General features: G+C 39.2%; 1 protein-coding gene across 2 annotated transcripts in view; it reads right to left on the bottom strand.

Moving 5' to 3' along the window:
* The window catches only part of SIAH3 (siah E3 ubiquitin protein ligase family member 3), a 55226-nt gene extending 39381 nt beyond the window's left edge, over window positions 1–15845 (bottom strand). Inside the window, exon 1 of one of the 2 annotated variants that reach the window (XM_072135241.1) lies at window positions 15524–15845. In XM_072135241.1, coding sequence (XP_071991342.1) covers window positions 15524–15658 — 135 coding nt within the window. In that variant the 5' untranslated portion in view covers window positions 15659–15845. Of the gene's footprint in view, window positions 1–15181; window positions 15388–15523 lie in introns of those variants that run through there. The other variant, XM_072135242.1, reaches the window with a different exon arrangement.
* Between the last annotated feature and the right edge of the window lie 5493 nt (window positions 15846–21338).

Here is a 21338-nt window from a genome sequence, read left to right as displayed (position 1 = left end):
AGGACAGTTAAGTCACTTTGGAGACACTCAAAACATCTGCAGCAGCAAGTCACTTTGCTTGAGCCAATGTTCACTTCTCCTCCTGCTTCAGGGGGGAGTGGCTGAAACAAAGAATACCCCTGATGCTCAGTGGAATATGCAGTGGTCAATATGCAGGCAAAGAGTTATCTCTGACTATCACCTACTATGAACAGAGTGATCCTGTGTTATTTGCCTGCATTTGGCTAATATGCAAATATGAGTGACTACACAATTGCTAACATATCGTCTTTTGGACACGTTTATCATATTATCAAGACATTCCTGCAGCAACATTCACATTAATCACGTATATATGTTTATACCTACAGAAGGAGGCATCCTTTTTGCCTCCATTTGCACAGTAAATGTTGCATCCAGCATGAAACTGTGGATTGAAAAATACAGCAGCTCTCTGGAGAGCAAAGTATATGGTCTGCAAATACCATTAGAAGCTATGGGAGACAGAGACCACTGTATAGAATCCATCCCTGGCCTCCGCTGGGAATATATTCAGAGTGTTTTTCTGGTGATGTAATTGCCCATATAAGGACAGTTAAGTCACTTTGGAGACACTTGAAACATCGGCAGCAGCCGATTGCTTGGGCCAATGTTCGCTCCTCCTCCCGCTTTCAGGGGGAGGGGCTGAAATAGAGAATACCCCTGATGTATGCTGACAATAGAGGGATTAAAACTTGATGTGCATCTTGTCTTTCATTGCTATTCTCCCTGATGATGATGATGATGATGATAGTTCTATAATGGAACTTACTGATCATAATTTTCTTTTTTATTTTACTTGTCATAAATACATTTTCCCCAGCACAAAATATCTGTGAGAACCAGAATTATAATTTCAGCTCCAATGTTAGCTTTATTATATGAGCAGAATTTCACAAGATAATTCAGTGACTGTAAGTCAGTCTATCACGCTTATAGTGGACAACTTATCATGACACATGTCTGAATAAGTCATCCTCAGTGTTAGAGGCTGATGATTTTATGTATTTTACACTGTATTTATTTTCCTACATTTATTGTGATTTGCCTGAATTTACTGCACTATAAAAAAAATCATACTAATAAATATAAGCCTGGGCATAAATAGGCAGTAGACTCTTTTTGCAGACATTCTAGACTTCTACTCATGTATACACAATGTTTTGTTATGAGACATAAGATATTACATCTTTTAAGGAATTCCTCCAGAATAACCACAAGCTCTATCCCTGTATCCCCTGATTTTAGATTAGACTGTTTGTGCCTAGAAAAAAATTTCATCATTTTTAATTCCCCATGATTTTTCCTCCTCTCAACTTTTTTTTATCAATCCCCCCATCCCCGGAGTTCACAGACTTTTTAGTGGTGCATGTCAGTCGGATGGTACGATGGCAAACCCCCTAAATTGTGTCGCATGGAAGCCAGCGCAGCTACGCCAAAAAAAAGGGTTGCTTGTAACACAATTGCAACACACTCGCAACTTAAATAGCTGTGAAAGCCTTTTTTCCATTGAAAAAGGGGCACAGTCCGAAAAATGTGCGCCGCAAAGCAGTGCAAAGCCTTAGTAAATGTGCCCAAATGTGATATTTCTCTTGATGTATATTATCCATACAATAAGTATAAAGTCAGGGAGCCTGAGCTATAAACTCCTTTTAAATAACTATGTGAATGGAACCTAATAATTATCAGTATCTGTAACTGTGATTTTATTTTAAGATCCCTTAATTTCTAAAAAGCTAATTCAAAAATCAGGAGTGATTATAACAGAAGCTAAAAATGAACTGAAATACTGCCCCAACGTAAAGTAGGACAAAAGACAGATATAACCCAAATATTAAACGTATCAGCACCAAAAGTAGCTATCCTAAATTCAATATGGAATATAAGTTATGAAATGTAACTAAATAGCCAAAAATCTATTAATACACATATAACACCATTCCCATTTAGTTGTATGTGTACCTTTTTTTTCCGAAAACTGGAAATGCTGAAGACAAGAATATAGAAAGCATGTCCCGCATATTCACACTCTTGCTAGGCAACCATCCCACTGTGATGTATAGATATAGAAACAAGAAAAAAACAGACGAGAGACTCACATGGAAAACCATAAAAAAATATAATTTTTGCTGGTTGTGAGCTTATCACATTGCTATTAAGATCCAGTGGTCTGTCCATTCAAAGATGTCCATTCTGTACAATTATTAGTTGTGACTGACAGTGCAGACATTTACAATCTTAAAGGGGGCCTTTTACCGCCTCACACATGTGGAGATGAACATGCCAATCTATAAGGACTGCTACACAGATTAGGGGACACTTTAAATTTTGTCCCCATGGTTGCTGAGATATCAGTTCTGGTATCTGACCATTGTAGCCCTCTCCACTTGAACAGAGCAGTGAGCCTGTGTTATGATAATCTTCACGCCCACTGAGCTACTGAGGTTACCATAACACAGTCCTTTGTTCCAACACCTCCTTTCTGAAAATAGAGAGTGTTATAATGGTCAGATACTGGGACTGATATCTCTGCAACCATGGGGTTCAATCTCTACGTATGTGAGCTGGTGAACGCTCCTCTTTAATGTCTCACATGCACACATTACAGTTTATAGCACACATAAGCCCAGATTTACTATGCAGTCCATGCCAGAATTCTGGTGTAGACTGCACATAAATACATGTGCAAACTGGTTTCACATGTATTTATGAAGCATTTGTGCTAGCCTTGTGTTATTTATTATTATTTATTTCAGCTTTTATTTAAAAGTTTTATTTTTCACTAAAAAATAAATAATTTGTAACATGTTCTAATCTATATAGGTCCATTGTTGAATTTCTTTTACTGTGTTAAATTGTTCTCATTTTATAAATACATAATTGTATCATTTTTGTTCTATTATGCCTATTCCTAGGTAAATACCATAGGAAAAGACTGAACAGATAAGAGACATTTTAGTAAATGGTTTACTTGGTTGCCCAGAAAATTCTTGTTGCCTCATTATAAGCCTATCCCTCCAGCAGAGCTCTGTCTGAGTCTCCCTAAGCCAGAATAGTACAGTAAGGGTAGACTTAATATATTCAATCAGTCTTGGCCTGTAGCTGCATTATAGACTCTAATGTAACAGTGAGAGCCAGTATCTGAGAGCTAGATGTGAGGAGACTGGATTTACAATGTTCTCTTTATTCCTTCTTGTACTGTGACAGTAACACAAGGCAGCACAGGATGAGATGTAATAGCGCTTACTAATGAAAATCACATATGAGTAAACATGACAAACGTAAAAAAGCAATTTAATCACAAGCTCAGTAGTCATAGGAGGCAGTATATCAAGCAGCACCTGAGGCACAACACGCATACCTTCCTTATTACCAAGGCAAAGAGTGACAAAAAAAATCTTTCATGGAGCAGTTCTCTAGTGTACAATGTCTAATAAATAATAAATTACCAATACAGACGTAGAGGAACCATCTACAATTGGAGAGAAGAATATACTTCAGTTTAATGAGATGACATTTCTTTTATGTGCTCCCTTCATAACCAACACTAATAAGTGATAGGATGAGGCTGGGTTTCCCTTGTGTAGTACCATATATATAATTCTCATTCACAAAATGCGGTAGAGTCCTGTATGTTTAATATCCCTGCTACCCCTGCTATTCTTTCTTTTTAAAGGTATAGTAAAATGTATTTTTTTTTTTACTATTCTTGCTTAATATTGCTTGTACATTTTTAATGGGTATACAGGTTGCCAAGCAGTGTATTTGAAGACTAGGTGGGTGTGTATGAAGGCTTTTGCTGGGAAGTAAGAGTTCTCCTTACAAGACTTTGCCAATTAAGGCCACGTTGTAGGTGCGTGGAGACTTATAGCTATTGATGATCCACTAGGGGATTCTGGGAAAATATGCAAATATGTTTTCCAGGATGGGATAAGGAAAACAACACCTCTATTTTGTAAGGTAGCCCCCTTACCATCACGTAAGACTTTCAGAAAGACAGAAAGACATAAATGTGCGAATAACTCCATACCAGTATATCTATTCCAGAAAAACAGATTCCCAACTGTTTAAAGGCTGTACAGCTTCTATGTACAGATATGCACATCCAAAGCACGGTGCTGTACATGGATATGTAGGTTGATTTGGATTATGGGATAATTGACTTCATAAATACAAGGTGCAAAAATAATGCCCTTTCTGTTCAATTAAGATGGAATCTGGGGCAAACAGGAGCAATCAACCTCTATTTCGAAGCTTCCGAATTCCAAGTAGATTAAACTCTCATCTAAAGTCTCCTAACATAATTGTAAAACTCCCTAGACTCCCAAAACACATTGTATTCAAGACGAGTAAATAAATCTGGTATCTATCCAATTTCCTTTGAGGTATCCACCATCTATACTTCTGCATTTCCATCATTCCAAATCAGCAAATCAACTGTATTTTTGGTGAATAAGAAGGTTGAGGAACCCCTCACACTTTATAAAGACTAAATAAGACTTGCGCCTAAAAACGGGCACAACCAAAAAAGGTGAGCATTCGTTTATGCGCTATACATCTCTCCAATTCTTCAAGATTTTACTACCCTATGAGCGCTCTCTTTGTTTTGTTTCTTTTCAATTTGTTTGAACCTCTATTCATGTATTACTTCAAAATAGAATGGGGCAACAGTAAACCCATATGTATGATCTACAGTCAATTGCATTAGAACAGATGCATAGAAAAGCAAAGAGGTTGTCAAGTAATGTAATATATTTATGGGATGATTTCACATGAGTCTAACACAAGCCCAATATTATGTTACCAAGATGGACCCAACTGTGGGTCTAATTATGTGGACTAACTGCATCAAAGATACTAATGATCCACTTACCCTAGTTCAGGTCATTAGATGCATGGTAGGCACAGTAGCCATGGATGCAAAGTAATCTGGACAGAGAATATGCCTGAATTACATTTATAATAAAAATTGTCTTATTCATTGTATAATTAAAGTTATATTTTGAATAAACAAAAAAAGACATGATAGTTTGCTGCCAAGGGTATTCATACTGTAGAAGTAGCCCACATGGCAGCTAAGGTATCTCTGTAAAGTTAGGGCTCAATTTAAGTTACACATTTTTAACAAACCACATAAAGCAAAATCCCATCCACTTCCACCCACATCTACCTCTCTTTCCTCATCCTGGTGCACTAACTTTACTCTGCAGCCTATACAATTCTCATAAAGCATACACTGCAATGTTCCATTCAGAGAGCAATCTATCAGAGGAGCTGAATGGTGACTCCTTCTCTAGTTACCTATTTTCTCCTAAAGGGCTGTAAACACTCATTTAAGCTATATTGAGATAAATTAGATAAGCCCTCAGGAGTATAGAGGCTACAGACACTCCTAAGATTTTAGTGAGCAGTGAGCACTACAGTATATAAGGAAAAGTGCTGATATGTTTTTATCCCATGATAGATGCCAGAACACAAAAATAAGAAATGCACCATGCAAAATGGTAACATTAGTTAGTTTTCTAATAGATTGAAACTGTATTTTTGTATTAGTTAATATTATAATTACAGTTATTAGGAATATGGATTTCTGAATCCTAGTGAGAAGATGACTAGCTAATCACTATATTACAGTAATTCTTATATTGAACCTCCTGGGAATATCCTATGTATCTCCTACATTTGTTATGTAATGTTATGAAATCACAACCACAACAGAAACTCAATAAATGAATTGATGACATCAGTAGTACTACATGTATTGTTTCCAGGAAATGAGAGCGAAGCCCAGAATACCAGAACTATAATGACTGGGGATAGTGGGAAATGGAGTCTGAACTGTGAAATGTGGCTCCCCACTAAAGACTGGATCAATACCTGGAGAATCTGCTGAATATGATTACAGAGCATAGGGTTCTATCTATAAATGTATCTACACCCTAGTGACAGTCTTATATACGTTGAAAATAAGTAGCTTAACTAAATGTAATTTTTATTATATGCTGCTAAATGATCCCATTTGAAATAAATATTATGGGGGTCATTTACTAAGGGCCCGATTCGCGGTTTCCCGACGTGTTACCCGAATATTTCCGATTTGCGCCGATTGTACCTGAATTGCCCCGGGATTTTGGCGCACACAATCGGATAGTGGCGCATCGGCGCCGGCATGCACGCGACGGAAATCAGGGGGGGGCGTGGCCAAACGAAAACCCGACGTATTCAGAAAAAACGCTGCATTTAAAAAACAAAAATGTGTCGCTTGGGATGCGCTTAACTTCACTTGGTCCAGCTTGGTGTATTGAAGTGCGTTCAGATGCTTTTCAGCGCAGCAGTGCCACCTGGTGGACGGCGGAGGAACTACCATCATAAATCCCGTCCGGACCCGAATCCAGAGCAGAGAATGCGCTGCTGGATCGCGAATGGGCCGGGTAAGTAAATCTGTCCCTATATGTTTACACAGCAATGTTATACAAAAATGTTAAAGTATCAAGTCTCATTAGGACCAGATGAAGAGGTAATCAATTGCTTTGACTCAATTCTGGAAATAACTGTTGGCATTACACATTAGGTGTTCTGTGCCTGGGGCATCTAGTTTCAGAGAAGGCATCATCAGGAGAAGGATCAGTTCCAAGGGGGTAATTTATTTACTTTTATTCTCTTCTTTTTCCTCATATTTTTCGACAAAATTGTAGTTTTTTCATTCCCTCAGCAGAGTTTGTCAATGTTGGACCTAATTTGTCTTTAGAATCCAGATGTTGACATTTCAAAAAAGTTTATTTTTTTGTTTAAATAAACTCCAAACTTCTCTCCAGGGATCAATAGGTGAGGAGATGCGGTCTGATGTCATAGTTTCATAGCCAAAAATGTATGCTTGCATGCCCCACCATAACTCCCTGCATGCCTAGTTTAATGTGTCCCATTTTCTGAAGAAGCAACCCCATTTATATTGTCCGCTTTGCTGCAGCATGTCCCCTCTCATGTCTCTTTTCCTGCATCATGCCTTCCTCCCATGTCCCCTTTCTTTTAGTTGTCCCCACCCTCTGCATCCAATGTCCCCACTCCCAGCCAAACTCTGTCGCCTTCCTCATTCCCCTGCAGCAGTCTTCTCTTCCGCAATAATGCATGGTCCTATTGTCGGAAGACAGGATGAAATGACATCATGATGCTGTCAATAGAGTAGAGTCAATTAACATGTAAATTAAGTAAAGGAAGAGAAGACTGCTGAAGGGGAACAGGGAAGGTGAGTATTTTATTTTTCTTTTGTTTTTACAGAGGTGGACCGTGGACCAGAAGCAGGTGTTCCACGGCCAGGTCTTGGGGAACACTAGTCTAAACCACTATGATAAATGTGAAGAAGCACAAATTCTGCCCAGTGATATAGCGTATACATGTGTAAATAAATACTAATGAATGGATAGAAGTGGGGGAATATGTCTTTTGGTATGAAAATTGTTTGAATATAATCAAGATTAGTTTTGAAAAAAATTAATGTTAAGATGTATGTACTTGTATGGTATATGGGAATCTCAAAGCCTTTTTTTTTATTATTGAAGGATGTTTTTTTAAAGAGAACCTGTCACCATCGACCCCCTTCCCCCACAAACCACACACATTGCATTTTAGATGTCTATGATATATATATGTTCCAATGATGCCTCTATCCATCAGAATAGAGACAGAACTCTTCTACAAAAGACTTTTTTATGTCCTATGTTCCAGTCATGGAGGCAAGGGGCTGCTGTATGCGGTCAAGCTACCCCATCCTCCTCACTGGTGCAAACAATGCTAACCCAGCTGAAGACAATTCCTGAGGGAGGGGGAACAGGTGCAAGAGAAATACTGGATTTGTCTTACTCGGCTCTGCTACATCATTAACCACTCCCTCAGGAAAGAGGGGTGAGAGTGACACTGGCTATGTGTAGAGAAATCAACCTTTATCATTACCCCTCCCTTAGGAATTCTCTTCAGCCTGGTAGGGGTGGGCAGAGTAGCATGACTCTATACTATAGCTGCCCGCCAACATGACTGGAACACAGGACAACAATAAAAGTTTTTAGAAAAATGATGGCTCTAATCCCAAGGATACAAATATAAAGACATCCAAAAAGTTCATTGTATATATTGTGGGGGAGGAGGGGGGAGGGGCCACTTACTTTTTAAGTTACTTGTAGTTGTGTGTAATTTTTGTATTTTCAAAAGTGTGAATAAATAAAAGTTAACATAAAAAAGACCTTAATAATATAAATATACTACTTTGCATTAGAATGCAGTGAACTGCTATGTTTAGGGGCATGAACTATGTAAACAATGCACATATACATGTATTGCTTCTCTACCCAATCTTCTACACTACCCCATTGTTTGCCATACATATTTGAAAAAAAATAAAAAATATGGAGCAAAATGTCCTTTTTAAGAAACATATTCTACTGACTACTGTATAAATGTAATGGTGGCTGTGGAGCGCTGGTGCTCTCCTACTCACTGCTCCAGCGCCAGATCTCATGTTCAGAGGGAAGCTGCCCCTTCTTGTCATCTTCCCCTTGGCCGGGGACCTGTTGCCCTGCAGCGCACACTAACTAGTCTACCAGGTGCTTTCCAAGCCTTACTCCATTCCTAGATTTTCGGCCTGTGATAGTGGAGTCCATTCAGGGGCTCTGTGAAAAACAAGCCTTGTGCAGAGGTGGGAGGTGGCACAGAGGGTCCACACCCTCTACATCGTGACAATAAACATATAGCCCTGTCTAGAAGTGTACACTATTGGGCTGTGTGGTCTACTCTATATTGTGCCATGTGCAGTCACTCCATATAGGATGACAATGCCTTCTTAATGCCTTCAGTGCTAGATCCCCTTATCTTTCAGGGCCAGAGAACTGTTAACTACATGGAATATCTCCAAATAATGAACATTAGTTTATCATAGAGAATAGTGAAATGCGAAAGCCTTACAAGATAAAAGCATCAGCATATGATTAATGACTACAGTCTATGACAGAACCTTGACATTTTAAACTATTCACTGCATGCCATTAGCTCGCTCTTCTACTTCTCGATGACACAGATACATTAGGGTTGGCTATGTGGAATTAAATGTATGTTAAAGCTACGGATACAATAATGTATCCAGTCTTGGCTTAGGTTCTATGCACATGTCCACAAATGGCAGCAATGAGCTAGCTGCAAAAACGGTAGGTGTCTCACTGGCATCATAGAGATACATTGGGGCTCATTTACTAAGGGTCCGCGGACCACATTTTTGTTGGGTTTCCTGACTTTTTCTGTGTTGCGCCGCATTTAACAAGGATTGTGTCGCATGCCGGCTTTCAAGCGACACAAATAGGGGGGGCGGGCCGTTGTACTATCCAACAGATTCGGACAATGCGCAGGATTTAACATCGCAAATTGTGTCGCAAGACATGCACTCACATATACCAGGAAGAAGATGGTGAACTTCGGCGGATCTCAGCAGGGAAGCGACTGATGCAGGATCTCAAGTTCAAGATGTTGCTGAATCGCACCGGACTTCATCTTCATCGGACTGTCCGGATAGGGGATAGCGACAGAACTGGGTAAGTAAATGTGCCCCATTGTGTATGTCTGAGCCGAGTGGCTACTCAGCTCCCTATGGAGAGGGGAGGGGTAAGTAACACTCGACCCCTCATCCTCCATCTGACTCGCAGCTCGCAGCACACGTCTGGTCTCATGGATATGTATGGAGCCTTTAACTATATTCCAGATGTTGATTTTACTCAACTAAATTATAGGTGTCTTCAAATATAAAAAATATGTTACAGTGTATGGTGTGCCAATAATAATTGTTTGAACAAAGGTTATAGATTATCATTAACTTTAATATCTATAATTCACAAAGATTGACTAGAGAGTTATATATTCCCATCAAACTGCTCTGACCTATATTTAACAATTTATTAATTTCAGGGGGAGAGTGAATATAATACAATAAATTTTTCAGGAAGATACCGTGTCTATGTATAGATAGATACTTAAATGGTAAATGAAATACTTCAAGTGGTACAATATAATGATTTATTCATCAAATAGAGCATATATTACAATTTATCGAGGGGTCACAGTATGGTCATTTGTGAGAGGATATAATATTTAAGAGTACAGTGCAGGACAGTTATTCTCAATAGAAAACTATACTGTAAGTTACTGGGGTATTTTCAGCGATGCTGTGGAGTGCATGTGCAGCCAGGAGCCAAGGTCGACCAGAATGGAAAAATCTGCAGTGATAAGTCATGGCAAGGAGAAGTTGTTATGACATTCTGTACCTGTTGGAGAAGAATTGTCATTTGTGACCAGGAAACTGGAAACTTACATTTGTTGCACCAAAGTGACATATTTTACATTCACAATATGTTTAATGTCCTTAGTAAAATTCTGTGGCTTAATATGAAGCCACCAGCGCATGTTGGATTGGTCCTGGTTTTGTTGATGGCTGAACAAGGCAAGTTGAAAGACACTGGGGGATGGCACCATGGGGACATGGAAAACCTTAGTTAAATTATAGTCTCAAAAGTTCTCAAGAGGTTCTATTCCAACTCATAGGACTGAAGTGTTGGAGTTCATGTGTACTTGACAATCTAAGCAAGAAGTCAATACTGGTTCAGTAAACAAGCCAAGGTCAAACATAGGCAAACACAAGTTAAAGACACAGGTTGCACACGTCTGAAAGTGGGAAGCTGAAATTAAACAGGAGAAGCCTAGTCAAAATTTGATTGTTGATTGTATAACTGCAAAGCTTTAGGAAACGCAGCCACAGAGGTTGGAGATTTCTCTGTCACAAAAAAAAAATATCTGTATATTCAGTAATACCTGAGAGATGGATGTAGTAACTTTCAAGAGAGGAAAAAATCAGTTGCATACACAGCAATTCATGTTAGATGGTGAAAAAGTAAAAGGCTGTAGTTAAAGTAACATCAGTGGTAAATAGCCTGTGATTGAAGATGAAAGCAATATTGGCTCAGTTGGCCATAGCGTTTATGTGTTTACATAGTGTGACATAGGATGGACACATTGTAACAAGAAAAAGCTTTTGTGTGATGGAATTTTCATGAACGTATTCTGTTAAAATAGAAACTGCACATTGTAGGAAGTAATTCAAATCTACTAGGAGCCTATGCCCAGGCCACCCAAAATCTTAAAGGGAACCTGTCACCAGAGACCTTATTTTTAGAAAAGACAGGTTGCAGAAGCCCATGACACCTGCAGTGCAAAAATGCCTCTCTGCCTTTTCTAAGCATTTGCATTGTAATATAATTGTGTGTTACAATTTACCTTGCACCCTGACAAAATCATGGGGCAGTCACAGGGGCTGGGCTTTGGTTTACATACATTTCAAAAAACAACATGTGACTTGTCTGTGTTACTCACTCCTCAGAACTTAGCCTCCACCTTTGTGCTCCTGTATAGCTCCTCCCTCCTGCTCCTTCACAGAGGTCACAGTTTGGTGACCTGACATCTGTATAGAAGGGAGAAGCTGTACAGGAGCACAAAGGTGGGGCTAAGATCTGAGGAGTGAGTAACACAGACAAGTCACATGTTGTTTTTTGAAATGCATCCAAACCAAAGCCCAGTCCCTGTGACTACCCCAGGATTTTGTCAGGGTGCAAGGTAAGTTATAACACACAATTACTGTATATTGTAATGCAAATGCTTAGAAAAGGCAGAGAGGCAATTTTGCGCTGCAGGTGTGATGGGCTTCTGCACCCTGTCTTTAGTGAAAATGAGGTCCCTGGTGACAGGTTCCCTTTAAGACAGTCATTTGAACCATGTGCAACTGGAGACCAGGATGACTTGGCTGAAACTACTCTATGGTATATTTAAAAAAAAAAATTACATCTTTAGGTTCTGAATGCAGACAACATATTAAAGGCTGAAAGACTGATGGGTTAAGAAAAACTCTTATTAAGCACATGACAGTCTCAAAGCAAACATACACTGAGCAGGTGGAATGTATACTTTTCCTTCTTTTTGGGCCAGGATACTGTAAGTGACCACTCCTACCTGGACACGTTAAATGAATAGTTTATTCATTAGTTTTTATCAACAGTTTGACACACTTACAAATTGCCATTCAAAGAAAATCTACCATTTGATTTGATGCATTATGAACTAAACAAACCTTGAGAATGCTGTAACTACACTGATGCAGAAATATATCTTGATTAAACACTGAGCTGAGTGGTTTTGCTTAAAAAAACAATTATTCAGGATAATGACTCTCTGATGCTCTTTTGCCTGGCTCAGCGCTTCTCCTCTTACACTGCTCAGCAGAATGATGTAGTCACTGACAGGCAGAAGTAATCAATCTCTGTACCATCCCTCAGCTGCTGTGTATGAGTGATCCAGCTCAGGTTGATTAGTCCTGTCTAGACAGTGCAGACAGCTCGTGTAATGTATTTATGTACTGCAAGAAGCATGCAATCCAGCTTTCCCAGGGTCCTGAATGTCATAATTGTCATAATCAATGGAAGTCATGTTAAACATTTGTCATGTATAGAAAACATTTGATTTGTCTTTTCATGTTTAGAATTTCTGTTATTTTCTGTTAGTAAAGTATGAAAAACCTGTACATTCTAAAATCATGTCAAGGGTTTGTCTGCTTTTTAGACAAATTTGAAATGTGCCATATACTACTATGTACAGGCACAAAAGCTAATTAGTTACTTCTGTCTTACTTTACTCCTTGTGAAGAAGTACCCAATGGGTGCAAGAACTACTGTAAACAGATCAAGATGCCCCAAGATGGGGCCTGTATCATGTGTCATCAGTGCTGGTACATTACAGGACACAGTCTTTGAGCAGCAATGAGAACACACCTTCGTTTGACAGCAAGGGTTAAAGTAGACAGTAGATCAGTACAGAGTAGATATGTACATATATTAAATGTACCTATCATCCTTTTCCAAGTGACTGTGAAAATCAGTGCAACAGTTGATGGTCTCTTCCTAAGTATGTACATGCATGTATGTGCACAGTAGAGTATGGAACTTTTCGAATTTGGCCAAATAGTGGACACCCCCTGTAAACAATAGAAAAATTAAAGTGGTCACAATCACAGAGAGCTTCAAGAAGGGTCTAGATGCCTTTTTACACCTAAATAACATTGATGATTATGTTATGTACAATTGTTTCCCATAAATCCCTTCCTCATCCAATTCCTTCCCTTCCTTGGTTGAACTTGATGGACAAGTTTCTTTTTTCAACCGTATAAACTATTGTTCCCTTATAAAGAATGGCTGGACCATTATACAACCTCTTGTGTCACCCCCTCATCCTCATAGTCTGTAAGCTCTTGTGAGCAGGGCCCTCACTCCTATTGTTCCATATGACTGTTTGTTCTTTGTAGTGTAATATAGTTGTATATGTCCCCTATGATTTGTAAAGCGCTACGTAATTTGATGGCGCTATATAAATAAAGATTATTATTATTATTATTATTATGATGGGCATTCAAATTAAACTATATGCCTGTCAACTGATGTTAAATGGTGATCCCTTTAATTCTACCAAATATTTTCCGTGCTTTTAATAGTTGTACCTTAAATTATTCTGATAATGTGTTCTTGGATGTTCTTGGATGATTATTCTAAGTCATAAATAGTCTTGAGACCATAAAAACTATAAAATAGTATAAAAAACTATAGTAAATAAGTTGGTTGCTCCAACTTAATTTTTGATTTGCACGAACTGTATCAAAACAATTGCAAATACCTACACACCCAGTAAGCAAACCATTTATCCATACCTATAGATCTGCCATTTACAGTACTTGACAACAAGTTGTTGCCACTGACCTATATCTTGATAACCATATGCAGATGCTCCTCAAACATATTAGTTTCCAAACAAATGTACAATATTTCAACTTACTAGAGCAGAGCGAGCAAGGATAAAGTCTGATCGGTTGCTATGGATCCTACACATATTACTCCTTCCTATGTAATGATCATTAGACTGAGCACTGTATGATTAAAAGGCTTTGTTGGGTTTCCAGCAGCTTCATTTACTTGGAAAAAAATCCTAGCAATGGGCACACAATTACATAATTAAGATATGTTGTATAAGAACATCCAGTAATTGTAAGCTTTTAATTCCAGAAAGTCACATTTAATAATCTTTTTCAAGGTCCCTAACAATAGGGACCTGTCAGAGTAGCTCTTTGTCATTGAGTGATTGTAGCACGTTTCTTCATCCTACATCTCTTTGTTTACATCTCTACCTGCTTCCCACACACTGGCTCTTACTAAACCACCGAATCTAGAGATATATATATAGCAGCTAAGTTGCTGATTAGCATTGGCTTCACCATATATATTACCTATACAATGAATCAAGACTACTGCTGATTTCATCCATACAACCAAACTCTGTGAATTGTTTACAATCTAATGTTTATAAATTCTTATTTTTTTATACATTTACATAATATGAAATAATAATAGTTAAATGTATATTTAAATTATTACTTATATTGGACAATATTTCACAAAGAACAGCTTCTAGGGGTTAAAAAACTATGGACATTGCAAAATCTTTGGGTCAAACTCATTCAACATGTGCTTATTTGGAGAGCTGTCATATGCTACACTGTACTATAGATCATTTAACTGCACTGTACACACATATAGGGATTATTTATCCATAGGAACATTAGCCAAACAATATTACTAAAAAAAAACCTGGCACCTAATATTACCTTCTAGATAGTTCTATCTGTGTACAAAGCAGAAACTGAATCAATATACCTTGAATGAACTGAAAACGCATAGATGGATTGATATATTGATTGATAGACTAGAGGTACTACACAAGAGTTCATAGTAAAGAGAAGATCAGAAGTCCGAGCATTTCTCTGGCTGCTATACTTGACATTGATCACTCAGCTTCAGCACCACCATGCATGGACAGCGCACATAACAGCATTCTCCTTAATTGCTATATCTGAGAATTACATAGTATTAACTTTGCATCTATATAGTGATACTATCAGATGTTATCAATAGATGTCCAGGAAATGTGTACATCTCCATTATAATTAGCTATGGGAAGATATTACTCCAGCTACACACAGATCATTCACAAGTCACATCTAAAAACTTCCATCATATAGGACTGTAATCTGTAAACCTACCATACACCTATGGTATAGGGGCCACTGATCATGTAGAAGATAGAAAAGATGCATACATAGTAGCAATGTTCTTTCCTCCGCCACATCAAGGAAACTTAATGAAATCGCTTCCACAGATTAAAACACATTTGCCCTCAAGTTGTATTTTAATATGCAAATGAAATGATGAATCCTATTATGAATGCTGTGAAAATCCAGTCTTACATAACACAGACACACAGAGCAGCCGAGGAGGGAGACAAGCAATGAATCAATAGTGCTGCTGAGCACAAGAAGAAGATCAAGAAAAACCTGTCCTTTCTTTAAGATATCCAAGAGTAATGGACAGCAGGATGGACTCACCTTTGAGTTTTGGGTTGGAGTGACCACACAGACCAGTTGTCCAGCTGAGGAGAAGACTCTCTTTGCCTGGTAATGCTGAAACCTGAAGTGAATAAGATCTAACACTGCCCCAAAGCACTGAGTAAAGAAAAGCATCACAACAACTTTCTGCCTTTTCCCCTGTCTTGTTCAGGGCTATGAGAAGAGAGGAGGCTGTCAGTCCTGGAGAGGAGGAGAGGAGTGTAGCCTTGTGTGAGCACTACACTCCTGCACTGCCTAGCATGCCTTCATATTTATCATCAAAATAAGATGCTTAGGATCTTGCAGCAGTCGACTGACCAATGGAAAAAGCAGGAATGCTATCCTTGAGGACCAGAGGCAGCCAATAAGAGATGCCTCCCCCCCTTTCTGAATCTCCCTGATGAATAGAGGTAGTGCTGGGGAACGTACTATAGCACATTACCATACATCACATTAATCTTTCCATTACAGACTAGCCAGCCTTACACACAAGCCCGCTGTAAGAATTGATTGCTTAGTGTCTTCATTTATTAATTGACTCACTTCACTCTCTCAGCTCTCTTTAGCATCAGTAGTAAAAAAAAAATCAAGCAGATAAAAAACTCAGCAAAAGTTAAAGAGCAGATCAGCTGCGGTTTACACTTCTTACAAGCAGATGTGAGGGCCCTTTTAATATTAATGGTACTCCATTAAATAAGATTTACATGGAGTACCACTGGGGTGATCTTTCTGATGACCTATACAGCTGGAGGAAATGCAGACACCATACTGTACACTGAACAGACAAGGGCACTGGAATAAAATGCTGGGAGCATAGCAACATCTAATGTACAGTTGTGCATCTAAAAATAGCCCTGGCATGATAAGTGATTAATGCATGAACACAGAGTACTGAAAGTCAGGAGGAGAGGAGAGGGGTCTTATAACTGGGAGAAGCAGAGCGCTGATCTGCATGATGGCAAGTAACACATCCTGCAGCTCTTAAACTGTGCATTGTTCTACACAAGGAAAAAGGGTTAAAGGGGACCGATTCTACGAAGCAAAGAATGGATTGTCTTCATGCAGCTTGTAAATATTTTCTGTCTTTAACATGCTGGATACAAGAGAACTAATGAATGAAGACATGGATGGAACATTGCATTTCTGGGTTTACACATAAAGTCCATATACACACACGACATGTTCATAGGAAAGAATCAGAATTTCCATTTCCTATTAAAGATGAGCGATTTATTAAAATTTTCCAAGAACCTTAGCCGAAATTTTTCAAAAGATTCGGTTCAGATCCAAACCAATGTCCTGAAAATTAATATCTGACCCCCTCAAACACAGATATTTTATAAATGAAAAGCTCCTATCTCATTTTGTTTTATAATTTGCCGCGACCCATCACCCATCCCTAAACACTGGATCTTGGGACCTACAAATAGCTTGGTTCCTCTGGATTCCCTATAATGATGTTGTCTTTCTGATACAGTTAATAACCTACAATCATTGTGATCGTCTGACACATTTTTATGTGTGTCACATGAGTTTTTCAGAAGTTGAGACAGAATTTGATCACATCATTAGCAATTTCACCTGGATTTACATACACAGATTTCTGACAAAGACAAGTCCAATCTACAGATTAAAAAAATTGATCACCAGAATGTCGGATTTGTTTTTTAGGATAGAACTATTTCACAGTTTCCTTATCCGTTATGACAATCTTCTGAAATGAAAAAACAAAAAGAATGCATCCCCTTGAGTTTCCTTATCTGTTATGACAATCTTCTGAAATGAAAAAACAAAAAGAATGCATCCCCTTGAGTATATGATATCTTTCAGATTCTTTTTACAGGCTACAATCAATGGGATAGGAAGGTTAAATTTAAAGGGAATATACCATTTGTTTTCATGTATTGTAAACTAAACATACCTTGAAAATGCTGTAGTGACACTGATGCAGAAACATATCTTGCTTAATTCGTGATCCGAGTAGTTTTGCTCAAAAACAATTATAAAATTCAGGACCTTGGGAAAGCTGAGTTGCATGCTGGCTGCTGGTTATAAACACATTAAACTAAGCTTCCTGAACTGTCCAGACAGGACTAATAAGCTGGATGACTTATAAACAGCAGCTGGTGGATGGTGCAGCGATTGATTACTTCTGTCTGTCAGGGACAACATAGTGATTACATTATCCTCCAAAGCAGTACATAATAATGGTAAGAGGAGAAGAGCCAAGCCAGCCACAGGAGGGACAGAGCCTCATTAGCATAATTTTATTTTAAAATTCTCAAGGTATGTTTGGTTCACAATGCATGAAAACAAATGGTAGATTTCCATTAAAGGAGTTGTCCACTTTCAGCAAATAACTGATATGGTTTGTGTAAGGAAAAGTTATACAATGTTCCAATATACTTTCTGCATCAACTCCCCACTCCTCACAGCTTTTATGTTTACTTCGAGTGGAGAGAAATATGAGAGAGTAATCAGAGCTGTGTGATATAATGAGCTGTGCACCTGTGTGACCATGGTCAGATTTCTAAACATAAAAGCTTCCTATAGCAGGAAAGCAAGCAGAGATCAAGAAAACTGTGGGGAATTGATACAGAAAGTATATTTCAAAAATTGTATAACTTTTCCTTACACAAACCATATACATTATTTGCTGAAAGTGGACAACCCCTTTAAGTATGACAGTTTTCTAATAGATTAAATAGATTTCAAATAGATCTAAAGCTTATGCACATCATTTTTGTTATGTAAAAACTCTATGTTTATGTAAATACATCCTTTGCATTGGTCTGATTGGGCAGATATCAGTCTGATATCTGTATATTTCAACGCATCCTTATATACCCATTTAGATTAAAATTAGTAAGACTGATTGGACAGATATTAGTCAGATATTTGGATGTACCAATTGTTTACATGTTACAATGCATGGGAGGAAGAATAAAATGTAAGCTAGATATATATAAAGAACATGCAGAAAATACCCATGTCTAGCATAGATTTCTACAAGAACATGACTCAAAACCCTCTCCTGCAGTCCCTGGCCATGCAGGATGTGCTGTGACAGTGTTTTTTTTAAAGCTGCACATCCTTAGCTGTATGGGTCTACAGGAGGAGCAAGGAGTTGCAGACAAGGCTGTTATTGGAGCTCCTGCTATGGGCCCCACAGTTCTTCCTGTTCAGGGGAAGGAAGGAAGCTACAATGATAATCTGAATTTCTCCTCTTTCTTTTAACTGTATTGGTGTCCTCAGGACACCGATACAACTAAAAGCCATGACAAAACAGGTAGCAACATGTTGGAACTTTGCATTTAAATAAGTGGGTTTGGTTGTAGTTTGGGCATTCATTCTCTAAAAGGTTCACCATCACTGTTCTAGAGCAAAGACAGAGCTGGAAGGAGTGCCAGGTGTTGGGGGTTTGGCTGTAATAAGCCGCTATGTCTTTGCCAGGTAATTTAGGTGAAAGACAGGCTTTGGCTTAGTCTACTGACATATCTTCTGTGGCTGGCTTGTACCATAACTAGTTACCGTATATATTCGAGTATAAGCCGCACCGAGTATAAGCCGAGACCCTAATTTTACCACCAAAACTGGGGAACTATAGACTCGAGTATAAGCCGAGGGTGGGAAATGAATTGGTCACAGACCCCCCCCCAGTATATAGCCAACCAGCCCCCTATAGTATACAGCCAGACCAGCCTGACCCCAGTAGTATACAGCTTGCCCCCAGTAGTATACAGCCTGCCCTTAGTAGTATACAGCCTGCCCCCAGTAGTATACAGCTTGCCCCCAGTAGTATACAGCTTGCCCCCAGTAGTATACAGTTTGCCCCCAGTAGTATACAGCCTGCCCCCAGTAGTAAACAGCTTGCCCCCAGTAGTATACAGCTTGCCCCCAGTAGTATACCGCCTGCCCCCAGTAGTATACAGCCTGCCCCCAATAGTATACAGCCAGCCCCCAGTAGTATACAGCCGCGCCGCTGCTGATGTCATACTAGGCGCCGCCTGGTGGAAAGACATGGCAGCGCCCAGCAGAAGAAAGAAGACGCGTGCGGAAGCCTGAAGACAAGCGGCGCGGACATGGGGGGAGCAGCGCTGCACATCGGGGCCACTGGAGGGTGAGTATATGTTTATTATTTTTTAAGTATTTTTTACTCCTTAGTGACTTGTGTATAAGCCGAGGGGACATTTTTCAGCACATTTTTTGTACATAAATTAAACACCCATTACACCCATTACAGAACCAGATAACACTTGACATAAATTATTCCTCCTTCCAGTAGGTTGTTACATAGGTCTTGTGATAAGCCCCGGAAAAACAATTCAAGCACCCTCAGGTTGTCAGTAGTTACTGGGTAGTTTCGTGTTGTTAGCGCTCAGCCTTCTTCCAGACTCAAAATGTTTTTGTAGCTAAAGTAATTACTGACAACTTCACAGACGCAGATGAACCTGAAAGCAAATGTCATCATATCATTTCAGTTTTTGGAAAAGACCAATCAATTACGGGGTCAAAGGGTTAATGAAATTGGGGCTTGGAACTGTCCCATTATAATAAGGAGAGAATGTGGGACTCTAAACTGAACATTGACATAATATTAATTTATTGAGTTGACTGGAAACAACCTGAAAAGACCTTTTGGAGAGGTGACTACTGGATAACGCTATTGCTTAGGAAAGTCATTACATTGTATGTCATTACATTGTTATAATGATTGGTCCTTGGTGCAAATCAATAGTGTAGTATTTTCTTAGAGCAGAATGGAAGCCATTTACATAATGCAGACACTTGGCCATTGTAATGTAATCAGCTAGAAGTGGGGGAGCGTTTTTCATGTGTTGGGGTTGTTTATCTTTGTACTTCACTATCCATTAGATGAAACTGATGAGACATAAGAACACCACTACATTACCACTACTATAGAAGGGAAAGGAAAATGGCAGCATGCCTGTGTAAGTATTGCAGCCACTTATAGGTAATTACCTCTCATTCTACACAAGAAATGCAGGCACTGGAGCTGAGTACTGAGCATAAATGGTGACATTCACAGGAAAGATCCAAATCACAGATGAGATGATGAAAAATTATCAAAACTTCAGTATTGTAATACAGCTTCATACTAACTCTACTCTCTACATCTAAGTTTTCCTCTTGATCACCAGTACCCGATTATAGAGAGGGCTCCAGGGGTTGCACCAAGGGTCCCCCACCACTTTACTCATAAGGGGGCCCCCGCCAAAAATGTCTGACAGTCAACTCGCAGCTGTGAGCTGACTGTCTCTGGGAGTGATGCAGGGGGCACTGGCACTGTCAGTGATAGCGTGATCCACTCAATCGTATGCTGCATACAGGTTCCGTTTCAGGAGCTGCTGAGTGACACCTGATCCCCCTAGGATTTAGAATAGTAATGTGTACCCCTGTATGGGCTACATTCAGTGAGGGCCCCAATAGATTTTGCGCCCAGAGGCCTTTACCTACCTTAATCATTTTCTTAAAGGGAACCTACCACCACAAATCTACCTATAAAGGTAGATTGGGTGGTAGGTGAATCAATGGGACGTGAGGATAGCCCTTTTAAGGGCTAATCCTCACGTCCCTGCACTTTTTTGATAACCTTTATTTGATATTTATTCAAATTTACTTATGCAGCTACTGGGGCGTGGAGTAGCCGCATATGAGATTACACGAGGCGGCTACTCCACACCCCGGTAGCCACTTTACCCCTCCTACTCACCCATCTTCGGCGCAGCTCCGCGTAGCTGTGCGCCCTCGTCCGGCGATCCTGCCGTCTGCGCCCGCTCCATTCTCTGCGTGT

The sequence above is a fragment of the Engystomops pustulosus genome, chromosome 2 (assembly GCF_040894005.1).
Source record: "Engystomops pustulosus chromosome 2, aEngPut4.maternal, whole genome shotgun sequence".
Classification (NCBI taxonomy): domain Eukaryota; kingdom Metazoa; phylum Chordata; class Amphibia; order Anura; family Leptodactylidae; genus Engystomops; species Engystomops pustulosus.
The sequence above is the reverse complement of the archived record's forward strand: the minus strand, read 5'-3'. Positions and strand labels throughout refer to the sequence as shown.